This window comes from Trichosurus vulpecula, chromosome 4 (assembly GCF_011100635.1).
Source record: "Trichosurus vulpecula isolate mTriVul1 chromosome 4, mTriVul1.pri, whole genome shotgun sequence".
NCBI classification, from domain to species: Eukaryota; Metazoa; Chordata; class Mammalia; order Diprotodontia; family Phalangeridae; genus Trichosurus; species Trichosurus vulpecula.
Window position 1 is genome coordinate 291,523,670 of NC_050576.1, and position 14,555 is coordinate 291,538,224.

The window sequence follows — 14,555 nt, forward strand, 5'->3', positions numbered from 1 at the left end:
TCAACCTAAGTGTTTTTTAAAGGAAATTTAGAATTAATGTTAAAAGTGAAATGTTAAAGGTATTTTTATGAAAATGTAATTGTATTTTTTCATTGGCTAACCTTGTTTTATCTTGTTCACAGTAACTATAGTACTGAATGGAAGTGGCTTGTAGACAGAGCTAGAGTTGGCAGCCGCTGGACGTGGCTTCAGGCCCAGATTTCGGAGCTAGAATACAAAATTCAACAACTAACTGACATTCACAGACAGATACGTGCCACCAAGGTATTGTCTATGTGCTCATAAATGGGCTCTTTTAAATGATTAATCTTTTGTTTATATAAAGAATAATAGAAAAATAAAAAATGATTAACTGAAATACTGTTAAGGAATTTTATAAAAATTGACATTTTTAATAGGTTTTCTAAAATTATGTTGTCATATTAATGTAAATTTAAACTCTTTGTATACTTTTTTCTACAGAAGTTTCTGTTACCCTCTCTGAATTATTCCTTGCTTCTTCAGTTGATTCTGTTTAGTTGAATTAGTAAATATTTTAATGTTATTCTTAAGTATCTACTTTATTGATGTTTAGTTTTGAAAGTTATTTGTGGGAAATTGTACAGAATATATTTTGCTAAACTATATTCCTAAATTTTTTAACAGCAAAGAACTAACTTAAAAACAATCAACTTAAAGGAGAATATACTTTAATATACTATTTTTATTTTCAGTGTTTAATTTAGAAAAGAACTAGAACTTAAATTTTAAGAACTAATAGTTTCCTTGACAACAGTGCATTTCCATCTGGATATTCAGCTGGCACGTCAAAATTTAAAAGCCTAACAGCGTTTTTTGTGTTTTTATACATCTTAAAATGTATAATTTCCTTGGGTACAAAATCCACGAATCACTCGTATTTAATCTTTCCCTTCTAAACCTGCTCCTCCTTATGATGTCTCTAGTTCTGTTTTGGCAGTGAATTTTTCTTGGTAGACTCCTTGGAATTATCTCGAACTTTGATTCATCTTACCTCATATTTCAATAGTTATTAAACTTCCACATATTTATCAAATCTCTGCTCTCTTCTTGTTTTCCCACTGCCGGCACACGAGCATAGACTCCCAGGACCATCCTTCTGGACTATTGAAACAACCTCCTAGTAGTCCTTCACACATTTCCTTTCCCCACTCCAATGTATCTTTCATACCACTGTCAGAATCTTTCCTTTACATGTATCTATCTGGTCTTGTCATTCCTCTGTTCAGAATTTTCAGTGGCATTCTACTGTTTGTCAAGAAAGCTTCAGTGCCTTTATCTGGACTTCTGAACCCTGCTACAGTCTGGTGCCTTCAGACTTATTTCATATGACTCCACTCCAGGTACTCTTTACTTAGGCCAGATGTACTAATATCTGCTCCCTGAACATGCCTCCACTACTGTGCTTATGTTCACAGTGTCATCTGTGCCTGAAATGTCTTCCCTCTTCTCTAGTCCTAACCATCCTTTTAAATTAAATGCACTAGTCACCTTCTCCATGATGTCCCCAGATGGTAATGACTTTTCCCCTTCAGCATCACATAGCATTTTGTTTTGCAATTCTCTATAAACCACTTAGAGTAAAATATTGTATTTTATATTTACACACTTGTGTATTATTCTTCCACTGTAAGCTCTATGACAGCAGGAACTATGTTTTATCTAAATTTTGTATCTGCTCCAGTGGTTAGAACAGTGATTAATAAATGTTTGTTGAATGAATTAATTCTCTGACTGTGCTTTGCATGTATGGGGAAGAAAATTTGGTCAAAGAACTCACAAAACATTACTTTTAAAAAATCATTTCTGTTTATAAAAATGTCTGTATGCTTTGGGAGCATCTTCCATCTTTTGTGGATATCAGTTACTTAGAAGTTAATTGTAATGGTTTAAAGCAATGACAGAAAATGAAAAGGAACGGTGTTTCCCAAGGAAAAGGTCCGAGTTCAGCCAGACAGAAGAGAATTCCTCAGATTATGAGTTTGGCCAAATCATGCTATTCTCTCATTTTTCACACACACACACACACACACACACACACACACACACACACTTATGATGTATAATCACAAGAGTTATGGTTAAGAGAAGAATAACCACCTGGCAAGAAGTCTTGAAATTATGCTATAGAATAAAGCTTCTTAATTTGGAGTCCTTGAACTTGTTTAAAAAACATTTTTATAATTGTATTTCTGTCTAATTGGTTTCCATTATAATCCTGTGTGTTATATTTTAAGCACTTAAGACATGATTCTGAGAAGGGATCATTAGGCTTCACCTGACTGCTGCTGGAGGGGTTCATTGTGCAAGAAAGGGGAAGCCCCCCCACCATGAAGGAGCTGAGGCTCTTTAGCCTGTAAAAGGGAAGATATAGGGGGAATTGTGATCATTGTCTTCAATACTTGACGAGCAGTGGTGCAGAAAGACTTACCTGTGCTTAACCCAAGAGGCCTAATCTAGGGAGAGTGGGTGGAAGTTGCACAGAGGCAGATTTAGAAATTGTAATGGAATAAAAACTATGTTCTGTTAAACAGGTCACATTGCTCAGATCTTTATTAAAACAGCTGGTCAGCTGGGGGAGAAATGTTTCTTTAGGAAGTGGCTCCTACCTCATAATAGATCAAAGAGAAAATGTTGCAATAGGAGGGGGCAGGATATCTTTTAGATTCAGGCTTTTCTAAAATGTCTATGGTGGAATATCCTCGGGTTGTGGAAAGAGTTAAAAAAAAAAGTTATTGAGATGATGGAATACTCTTAAGGGTCACCTAGGAATCCGTTGGATTAGGCTACCTTCACCAGCTGGATATCAGCTTCCTGGGCAAAGAAGAGTATAACAACTTTTTTTTTTTTTGACATTTTATAACTTTATTTAAACGAAGTTCAATTTAGTTTTCATCCACATTGACTGTCTGTAAGCTTTTGAAAGTGGTGACAGGTACATAAGTAACCAAGGTATACAGCTTGTTAGGTGAATCTTCATCCTCATTGCGTTTCCTGGACAAACGCACTCGGATACGGTATGGGACATTCCTTATTCCTTTGGCCCAAACAGCTTTGTTGAGTCTGGTGTCAATGCGTACATCTGGAGTTCCCATTTCTTTCATGGCAAATTTGCGAATTTCCTTCAGAGCCCGGGGAGCTCGCTTTTTGAAGCCTACTCCATGAATCCTCTTGTGAATGTTGATGGTATACTCCCTGGTCACCACCTCGTTGATGGCGGAACGTCCCTTCTTTTTCTCTCCACCTTTCTTCGCGGGAGCCATCCTGCCGGGGACCAGGTCGGAAAGGAAGGGCGCAGTGAATTGTGGGAGAACCTGATACCCAGCCCCGGTACTGCTTCCGGGTCGCGCGTCTGAGTATAACAACTTAATGGAGGAGGGAAGGTGAGGACTAGAATATGTGCTTCCCCATTTCAGGCTTAATGAAAATGAAAAAGATGATTTTAAAATGGCAGTACTTAATCTAAGCTGGCTTCTACAGTTTGATATGAAGAAAAAATTCCTAACAGTTTTAGCTCCCCAAAAATGGATTGGGAAAGGCTCCTTGTAAAAGGTAGGATTTCATCTAGGATTTGAAGGAAGCCAGGATGAGGAGTGTGGGAGAGGTATTCCAGGTATGAATATGCCAGCCAGAGAAAATGCCTGGAGACGAGAGATGGAGTGAATTGTTCCTGGAACAGCAAGCAAGCCAGTGTCACTGGATTGAGGAGTATGTGGTAGCGTGTAAGATGTAAGAATACTGGAAAAGGAGGCTGGAATTTAAGTTATGAAGGACTTTGGAATTTGTATTTGATCCTGGAGGTGATAGGGAGCCACTGGAGTTGATTGAGTATGGGGATGACGTGGTCACACCAGCACTTAAGGAAAGTCGCTATGGAAGATGGACTAGATTGGGGAGATTTGTGACTGGCAGACCCAACAGGGGGCTATTGTAGTAATCAAAGTGTGAGGTGATAAGGGCCTGCGCTGGAGTGGTGGCAGTGTCAGAGGAGAAAAGGGGGCATATTCAAGAGATGTTGCAAAGATGAAATCAAAGTTAATTCCCTTAGACATCTATGTTTTCATTGTGTGAGTACTCACTCTACTGATGAAACAAATATTTATTGAATCACTTTCTGTTAAGGATTTTGAAAGGTTTGTGATTTCATCGAGATCTGGATTGGACTTCTTTCTATTAACGTTCTTCTTTTCTGTCAGGGTACCACTCAAGTACCTCTTCCTTCATGAAAACTTCCCTGACTCTCTTAGAATATTCCCTTCCAAGTGACAATGATACTTTTCTCTTCAGATTCTCAGTTATCCTAGCCATCTCCTTTACTCTCTGATGCTGTAATTGATAGAATCCTAGTTTAAAGCTGGAATGACCTTAGAGATCAAATTTAACCTTCTTAATTTTACAGATGAGTAAGTTAACAACCAAATAAGTCAGGTGATTTGCCTGAGGTAGTTATTAACAGAACCAAGATTAGAACTCAGGTCTTTGGACTCCAAATCTAGCGTTCTTTCCTTTGTATTCAACCATGGATGTACTCTTTCCCTTCTATTAGATATATTGACAGTGCCTTGCTCAAAGGAATTTAATATTTATTGAAACAAACGCAATCATTTCTTACGTACTTTAAAAGACCTATGATTTCGTTATGTAGACATTGTTTCTACTGACAGAGTCCCCTTGCTTCTTAATAGACAGTCTTCATGAGTTGCCGTGGTCGAAAGAATTCCTCCCTGGTACCAATCTTCTTTTGATGATCCTCTTTATTTCATTAGACTGTTGAATGGACTAGCTTGAATTTTTTGCAGCCTTGTAGAACCCAGTCACTTGTTTTTCCTTCACTAGATGATACTTCAATGAGAGTGGAATTGATATCTCATCTCTTCTTTAAATCTTAGATAAGGACAAGAACTTTTTTTTTTCACTGAATGTGTTCTAAATATATGCTTTTTAAAAATAGAATTGAATTGTTGAGGCATCAGAGTAGTACATCAGTAGAAAATTATTATTCAGTTTCCAGTCACAGGAATTTAGAGATGGAAGAAACTTAGAGATCATCTTGCAGCTTGCATTGTACTTTATGGAGAAAATAGAGGCCATCTACCATGAGCACTTTTCTGAGTGTACCTCAGAGCCCTTCTGTGCATATCTTCTGAACTCTCTTCCTTTATTCCCATTTCCAGGGAATCTATCTTTGTCCTCAGTGTTATCCCCTACCATCTCCAAGACCTTATCATATCTTTTATTTTTTCTATCTCATCTTCAACTTCTCTCTGTCTACTAGCTCTTTTCCTACTACCTACAAACATACTGAGGTTCAACAGTTCTCAAACTTTTTGGTCTTTATACTCTTAAAAATTATTGAATTCTCTCCCCGACACTCAAGCTTTTTTGTAGATTACATTTATTGATATTTACCTTATTACAAATTAAAACATTTAAGTATTGTTATAAAAATAGTATTGGCCTCACAGACCCTCATAAAGGGTTTTGGGAACCTTCCCCTCTTCCTCGTCCACAGACTACACATTGAGGACCAATGCTCAAGTGTATCCCATTCTTAAAAAGCCTTCATTTAACCCTTTTATCCCTCACAAGCTATTGTCCTATCTCTCCTCCCTTTCACTGCCAAACTTGTAGAAAAAAAATCATCTCCACTCACAAGTCTAGTTCCTTACTGCCCTCTCACTTCTCAGTTCCTTGCAGTTAAATCTATTGGCCTCTCAGCCCTTATTCTACTGACACTGTTAACCACTGTCTCCTCCCAGATAATTCCTTCTGTTGCCCTTTAACTCCATGAAACTATACTCCATGCTTCCCTTTTGACCTGTCTAACCCTTCTTGCTAAGTGGTAAAGTGGATTGAGCACCAGGCCTGGAGTCAGGAAGACTCATCTTCATGTGTTCATAAATGGCCTCAGACACTTACAAGTTGTGTGACCCTGGCCAAATCACTTAACCTCTGTTTGCCTTAGTTTTCTTATCTGTGAAATGAGGATAATAATAGCATCTACCTCCCAGGGTTGTTGTGAGGATAAAATGGGATAATAATTCCAAAGTGCTCAACACAGTGTCTGGTACATAATAAGTACTTTATAAGTGTTAGCTACATTATTAATGTTGTTCACTAGATCCTTTGCTATAAAATCATCCAAGTCCTGCCTTCTTTGCTCTCTGTGTGTTTTAAATATCTTTCCAGTTGCTAACTATGACCTCTTTTCAGATGACTCCTAAAGTCGTATACTCAAGCCATAATTTTGATCCTTAATTCCAGTTCGCATCACTGACTGCCTGTTGAATATATCCTCCTAGATATCCCATTGGCTTACAAAACCTAACATATCCAGAATGGAACTCTTGTCTTTCCCCCTATAAACCTGTTCTTTTCTGTTTCTGTCTAGGGTTCTTATGAGTCATCTTTGACACTTCTCCCTCTCTAATCATTCGCTTAGTTTTTATTCTACCCCCACAAAATCCCTTTCATTTGTTTTGGCACAGCAGAAAGAGTGATAAATTTGGAGTCTGAAGATGAAGGTTCAAATCTGAGGCTCAAATTTTACTTACCTGGGGGCAGCTAGGTGGCTCAGTGAGTAGAGCACTGACCCTGAAGTCAGGAGCACCTGACTTCAAATCTGGCCTTAGACACTTGACACACTTATTAGCTGTGTGACCGTGGGCAAGTCACTTAACCCCAATTGGCCTGCCTTCCCCCCTCCAAAAAAATGAAATTATAAAAAAATTTACTTACCTGTAAAATTAGGGGGTTAAATTAGATGTCCCTTCCAATGCTAATTCTATGCCACTGTGAGAGACCTTAGTATCTCTTTCCTTCACTTACAGAACCATTGCCCTAATTTAGGCCCTCATTACCTGTTGCCTGGTCTACTATGATATTGTCTAAATTGGTCTCTCTGTGGCCCTTTCTAATTCATCCTCTACATAGGTGCCATCAGGCCTGGCCATATCACTCCCTTTTTCTAAAACATTCAATGACTCTCCATACAAATTTGTTAGGCTGACATTTGGAGCCCTGAATAATCTGCTGTTCCTGCGGCTTCCTGTCATTCCAGACTTAGACTTGTTTTCACACATTCACTGTCCTAGCTAGACTGTACCACTAATTGTTCTCTGAAACTGATCTTTTATCTCTAGTCTCCATGCATTTGAATATGCTGTTTTCTTTGCTTGGAATATACTTGCTCATCATTTCTGCCTCAAAATATCGTTGTATTCCTTCATTGCCCAACTCAGGGGCTGCCCCACAGTGAAGCTCCCTGTTAGCAGTCTCTTAGCAAAAGGAAAACCAGCCAAGTCTTTCTTTTACTCTACCCATTTGTATACACATTGTTTCTCTCCAGTAGAGTGTAAACTCTTTGGGGGCACAGACTGTTTTTCACTTTGTATCCTCAGTGCTTTACACCTAGAAGACATTACAATTCTCTGGTCATAATTGGCTTATTTGTAAAATAGTAATAAAAAGTGTCTTACTACTTTTTAGGATTGTTTTGAAGAATTTGCTTTATGAACTTTTAATAACATATAAATGTGAGTTTTTATTAATTGACTACTCACTATTTCAGTATTAAAAATGTCAGTTCTTTCCCTTCCCTATGCCATTGATCGTGTTTCTTGCCCCTCCATCTTGGGTATTAAAAACCCATCTAGCCTTCAAAGTCTTAACTCACATGCCATATCCTTTTTGAAATGTCCCCAGATTCCCAGATAATAGCTTTCAAGCAGCATTCTTTCCAGGTTGAGAGTGGCCAGAAGATATTTGATGGCTGCTACCCATTGCTCTCTGTTTTAAGCATGGAATCCCGAGCTTTCAGTGTGGAGACGTTAGCCTTCAAAAACAATTCAGTAAGCATTTATTAAGTGCCTAGTATGTGCCAAGAACTGTGCTAAATGCTCAGCATACAAAGAAGGTCAGAGCATACCACCTGCTTTCAGGAAGCTCTCACAGTCCAATGGGGACAACAACATGCAAAAAATTATATACAAACCATATATATCAGTATGCCTGTTCCTCTATCTATCTATCTTCTATCTACCTACCTATCTATTTATCTATTAAATCGGAAATAGTAGACAAAGAAAGGGTTTTTGCAGAGAGAGTTTAACTGAGACTTGAAGGAAGCCAGGAAAGCCAGTCAATGGAGAAGGGAAAGGAGTGAATTCTAGGAATGGAGGATAGTCAGGGAAAATGTTCAGATTTGGGAGATAGAGTGTCTTGTGTGAGAAATAGCAAGGAAGACAGTATCTCTGGATTACAGAGTATGTGGAGGGTAGTAAATTGTAAGACTAGAAAGGTTGAAAGGGGCCAGATCGTGAAGGGATTTAAAAGCCAAACAGAGGATATTATGTTTAATCTTGGAGGTAATAGAGAGTCACTGGAATTAATTGAATAGGGGGAGTGACATGGTTAGAAATTATTATTTATTTATTGAGATTAATTTAAAAACTGGGTGGTGGATAGAATATAGTGGGGAGAGATTTGAGGCAGTTAGACCAACATTCAGGCTTTTATAATAAGCTGTGAATGAAGGGATGAGAGCCAGCACCAGGTCGACCTACAAAAAACTATTTAATGCATGATATGGCTAAACTATGTGTTTCTCAGAATCCTGTTGTCATCAGAGGTCTTAGAAGAAGGCCTACTAAGACAGAGGCCTGGGAGTGGTTCTGTTAGGTTTTGATGGTCTTGAAAGAAGAAGAGAAAGAAGGAAGGAAAGGAAGACTAGGATGGAAAAGGGGAGAGAAAGTAGGGAACTTTTTCTTACATAATCAAGGTGTACAAGGAGGGAAGGATGGGAGGAGCAGACAACACTTGAACCTCACTCTCATCTGAACCAGTCAGAGGAAGGAAGAATACTTACATACACACACACACACACACACACACAAAATTGCATACAGAAATACATTCTATTCAACAGAGAAACTGGAGAGAAAGGGACTCATAGCGACAACTATTACAAAGGAGAGAAGGGAATAAGAAGGAGGGCGTATCAAGGGAGGGATTCATGCTGACTACTCATGGGAAGGCTGAGCCCATATAATAAAAATGAGAATATTATCTAAACGAATTTACTTATTCAGTACTATGCTAATGAAGCTACCAAAGGATCACTTTATAGAGCTAGGGAAAAAAATAACAAAATTCATCTGGAAGAACAAAAGATTAAGAATCTCAAGGTAAACAATGAAAAAAAATTGGAAGAAAAGGGGCCTGGCAGCACTAGATTTACAAAGCAATAATCATCAGAAAAACTGGTTTTTATTAAGAAATAGAGATATCATCAGTGAAATAGTAAATAGAAGCAAATGAGCTGATAGCTGACTAATATTTGAAAACTCAAAAAGATCCCAGCTATTAGGATAAGAACTTATTATTTGAGAAAAACTATTGGAAAAACTGGAAGGCATTTGGACAGAAACTACAAATAGATCAGCAGCTTATACCATATGCCTACACAATAGCTAGATAGTTCTTTAAAGTTTACAAAGCTCTTTATATACGTTAATTCATCACGATAACCCTGGGAAATAGGTGCTATTGTTATTTGCATTTCACAGATGAAGAAATTGGGGCACAGAAAATTTAAATGACTTGCCCAGAGTCACACAATTAAGCAGCATATAAGACAGGATTGAAACTCCGATCTTCCTGTCCTACACTTGATCCACTATATCATTTAGCTATCTCTAGATATGGATAATTGACTTAAAGTGTTACATCATAAACAAGTTAGGGGAGATGAAAGAAATTTCCTGCCAAATCTGTGTGTAGAAGAAGAGTTCGTGATCAAACAAGGGACAGAGAGGATCATACAAGGTAAAGTGGATAATTTTGATTACATAGAATATAAAAGTCTTTGCACAAATAAAACCAATAGAGCTAAAAGTAGAAGAGAAACATGTAAATGAGAATCAACTCAAAGACCAGCCATGATTCTAGAGGACTCATAATGAAACATTTTTCTCTACCTCCTGACAGAAAGGTGACTAGACTCAGGGTGCATATTAAAACTTTTTTGTTTGTTTGTTTGCTTGGACATAAACCCAGTGTGAGAATTTTTTTCTTAACTATGCATGTTTCTAACACAGTTTTTGTTTTTCTTTTCTTTCACTTGGGAAAAATGAAAGGGGAGTGGGAGAGAAGTTGAATTTTCATTGACTAAAAAATATCTTGGTAGCAAATTTCAAGTTTCATTTCTAAGATACATAGGAAACTGGTTCGAATTTTTAAGGCTAAGAGCCATTCATTCCCCAGTTAATAAATGCTGAAAGAATATGGATAGGTAGTTTTCAAAGGAAGAAATCTAACTATCCATAGGCATATAAAAATGCTTTTAAATCATTAATGAAATGAAAATTAAAACAATTCTGAGGTCCTACCTCATGCCCATCAGATTAGCAGTCTTGACAAAAAACGGAAAATGATAAATGCTGGAAGGGCTATGGGAAAACAGGTGCATTAATGCACTGTTACTGGAGCTATGAACTGGTCCAGCCATTCTGGAAAACAATTTGGAACTATGCCCCCAAAGCTAGTAACCAGTAATACCCCTGCTAGGTTTATGCCCCAAAAGAGATCAAAGAAAGAGAAGGGAAAAAACACATAATAATATTTATAGCAACTTTTTGTGCTGGCAAAGAATTAGAGACTGAAAGAGTGCTCATGAGTTGGGGAATGGCAGGACAATTTAATAGTATATTAATGTGATAAAATACTATTGTGTTTTAAGAAATGATGAAGGGGTTGATTTCAGAGAAACCTGGGAAGATTTATATGAACTGATGCAGAGCGAAGTGAGTAGAACCAATCAATTTATAAAATGATGAACAACTGAGAAAAACTTAGACACTCTAATCAACTCGAAGACAGCCATGATTCCAGAGGACTCATAATGAAACATTTATCCCCACCTCCTGACAGAAAGGTGAATAGACTCAGGGAGCAGATTGAAACTTTTTATTTGTTTGTTTGCTTGGACATAAAAGTGTGAGAATTTTTTTCTTGACTTTGCATGTTTCTAACAGAGTTTTTGTTTTTCTCTTTTTTCACTGTGGAAAAATGAAAGAGGAGTGGGGGAGAAGTTGCATTTTCATTGACTAAAAAAGAATTTTAATTAAAAAAGTTGCTTAACTAAAAAACAATAAAATAATTATATAGCTAAACCATGTAGTAATAACCATAGTTTAGAATCTGTCATGTATAACATTGTTTTTATTGGAATATAGGTCCCAAGGAGAACCCAAGGATATTATAGAACCAGATATGGTAATCACTGGTCTGAAAAGATAAAGATAAAAATGGCACATGACCAAGTTTCATGAACTTGCAAAAGGCGTTTATGTTAAGGGCAAATATGATGAGTTAACTAAGTCATCTCAAAAGGACAAATATTTTAGGACAAGTAAAATAAAGTTTTACTTTATGTAGCAGGTAATTTACCTGGAGGATAGCTTCTATCTTCCATAAAAAAATTACAACAGGGAAACTCTAAGATAGAATACTAGGCTGAACACATCATTGTCTTCATTTAGTATATCTTTAGTATTTTAACATTCAAATTTAAAGCTATTTAAGCCTAATCGCTAATGAGTAGCCAACTGCCTTATGCAAAAAAAAGTGTAATATGGGGAATGTAGCTTAGCATGTGGGAGAAATCCTAGGGACTGAACATAGTACTTAAAATCTGCACAAGTTGTGCATCTTTTATATGAATAAAGGGGGTTCCCATACCATATAAATTTATAAAAAGTTTCTCCCTAATTTATAACTCAGAGAATTATACTCATTTTTGAGGGAGACGGTTATGGGGGTTGAGACCAAGTCTCCGTATTTTGCCCAGAATCAAAGTGCAGTGGCCGGATCCCAACATGGGTGATTTGATCTGCTCCTTTTTTTGACCTTGGTTGATTTGCCCCCTTTTAAGAAAGCTGATGGCCTCCCACTTCTGGGGGTTCAGCATATTGGCGATGGACCAACACAGACACCCAATTGGCCTAACACACTACAGCTCATACCTTCTGAGCTCAAGCCACAGCCTACCCAGCAGCAGGGAGGATAGGCATATGCCACCACAATTAGTTTGCATTAACTACCCTAAGTAACTGCAATCTTTAGCAATCATCATAGTAATTAGTAATAATTTAGTAGTCATTATGGTGAAATGTAAAGAGCATTATCCTGGAAGACCTTGCCATTGTCCTGGCTATGACTAATGATTAAAACTTACTTACCTTTATGTAGTACTTGAAAATTTTAAAGTACTATGAGACAAGTTTTAAAGGTATTTTCATGTACATTTTACAGATGAGGAAACTGAAGCTAGGGAGAGGTTAAATGACTTGCTCATGATGGTAAGGCTATTATTTGTCGAAGGCAGGATCTGGATCTTAATCTTTTGATTCCAAGTCTAATGCTCTGTGTACTCTCATGTGATGAGAAACAAATCTAACATTGGACCTAATTTTTCTCATAAATAAAGTGAGAAAGACTAGATGATTTCTAAGTTTCCTGAAAGCTCTAAAATGAGTTCTTAAAAAAGCACAGAAGATATGACAAAAGCAGCAGCAAGTGGTAACAACTTAAGTGTTTTGGTAATCGTGATATATTAATAATGCATGAAAATAATCTATTTTGTTTTCATGGTCAACTCCTGATTATATTGAAACTAAGGACTTCTTTATTAACTAAACTTGTTGGTTAATACCACATCTCTATTTTATTACGTGTTTTCTGACATAGTAATACTAAAGAAGGAAGGACAGATGTAAAACCTTTGCAATTATTTTTATTGTGAAATTTTGTGTCGTTTTATTTACTTGTAGTTCCCTGATGGAGGTTACAGCTTAAATTACTGTAGTCATTTCTTTTCCTCAATAGATCTGTACTCCAATGAGATCTACAGCCCTGGTGATTTGCTTACTGTAAAAGATGAATTGATTGTATTAGCAGAAATCAGACAAGGGGCAGATAGTGCAGTGTTCTAGGAGTAAGTGAATTAAGACAATACATAGCTTTTAGCTATGAATTGCATTTGTAGACTGGTTTGTCATTATTTAGTTTGAGGTACATTTCCCTTGTAAGACCATCTGATAATCATAAAAGATTACTCTTTTTAAGGAAGCAAAATACTAAGAGCTTATTTGGATGACTAAAATTAAAAATAATTTGCAAGTAATCAATAAAGGAGGTTCTGAGTTCTCCAGTTTCTTTGGGACAATTTATAATCATCAATGTACGACTCCATCTGGGGCATCTGGCAGGTCTATTACGTTCCACCTCCAGAAATTTTTGCATACCTTCAATACTCTTTATCCTATAAGTTAAAATAAGTTGTTATGTTGAAATAAATTTAAACAAAAATGTGTATATCTCTTGATTTCTTTAGTGTAGGACAGATATGAGTTTGGCATTTTATTCTCTTTAAAAAGAAGCTTTGTGGTTTTTTTTTCCAAAATGCTAGACAATCACCTAGCCAGGTTTTTATATTCCTTTTTCTAGAATGATGCCTTTGATAGTTGCTATGTCTTTTTCTTTGAAATTAGCCAAAACTCCTTATTGGCGTTTTTACACTTCTGTGTAAGTTTTCACTTTTTTACTCCTGAAGTGGTGACTTTATTTAATTGTGCTACCTAGCATTTATCTAGCTCTTGAAGGCTTGCAAAGTGCTTTACAAAAATTGTCTCATTTTCTCACAACAACCTTGTAAGGTAAGTGCTATTATTATTATTGCTATTTTACAGATGAGGAAATTGAGGATGACAGAGGTTAAATGACTTGCCCAGGGTCACACAGCTAATAAGTGTCTGAGGCTGGATTTAAGCTTAGGTCTTCCTGACTCTAGTTCCAGCACTCATTCTCTAAACAAAAATATTCCTTGATATACTTAGTAAGTTCAATATGAAGGTAAACTATGGGGTGGAGAGGAAAGAGGCTGATGAAAATGTGGTTATATAACCAAGAAATGAAAAAGGCTAATACTATGTATGTGTATTATATAAATACATATGTGTGTTTATATATGTATGTATAAGTGTACATTACTATTACTATACATTCATATGTGTACATTATTGTTATTCTCTTTAAGAAGAGTGTCAGTAGGTGATGGAGATCGGTCATAACAAATATCAAAACAAAAAAATGAAATTGCATTTTGACAGGAAAGAATGGTTGTTGACAGGAGTGATTTTAGAGTCCTGTTTCTCCTTGTATAGTTGGAACATTGACTTGACAGAACACAGGTCAAAATCAGCAGAGTACTAGAAAAGAAAATGAAGATGAGATGTATGCTATATCTATAACATACAGTTTTTATAGTTTAATAAAGCAAGTAATCAACCTTGAGAAATGGAAAATGGATAAGTAAGGACATTGACTCTGATTCACCCTTTATTTCATTGAGAAATTTAACTTATTTTAAAAATTATTACACTAAAAAGACCCAAAGAATCCAGAAATCCTTAAGCCAGCAAATAATTAATCTTGCCAAGCACAGAAACCTGATGGATAATGGTAACACATCTTTAGAG

The 14,555-nt window shown here is 36.6% G+C and overlaps 2 protein-coding genes across 4 annotated transcripts in view; one reads left to right on the top strand and one right to left on the bottom strand.

Moving 5' to 3' along the window:
• The window catches only part of KANSL1L (KAT8 regulatory NSL complex subunit 1 like), a 159,459-nt gene that overhangs the window by 44,685 nt on the left and 100,219 nt on the right, over window positions 1-14,555 (top strand). For all 3 annotated transcript variants that reach the window (XM_036753199.1, XM_036753198.1, XM_036753197.1), the window contains exon 2: window positions 123-264. In XM_036753199.1, coding sequence (XP_036609094.1) covers window positions 123-264 — 142 coding nt within the window. The remainder of the gene's footprint in view (window positions 1-122; window positions 265-14,555) is intronic.
• On the bottom strand, window positions 2,857-3,315 carry LOC118845309 (60S ribosomal protein L31). The gene has a single exon (XM_036753204.1). It carries the CDS (start codon window positions 3,279-3,281, stop codon window positions 2,904-2,906), a length of 378 nt encoding a protein of 125 aa, XP_036609099.1. The 5' UTR covers window positions 3,282-3,315; the 3' UTR covers window positions 2,857-2,903.

Coding starts and splice junctions, on each gene's coding strand:
- LOC118845309 (XM_036753204.1), bottom strand. CDS start 3,281: ATGGCTCCCGCGAAGAAAGGTGGAGAGAAAAAGAAGGGACGTTCCGCC.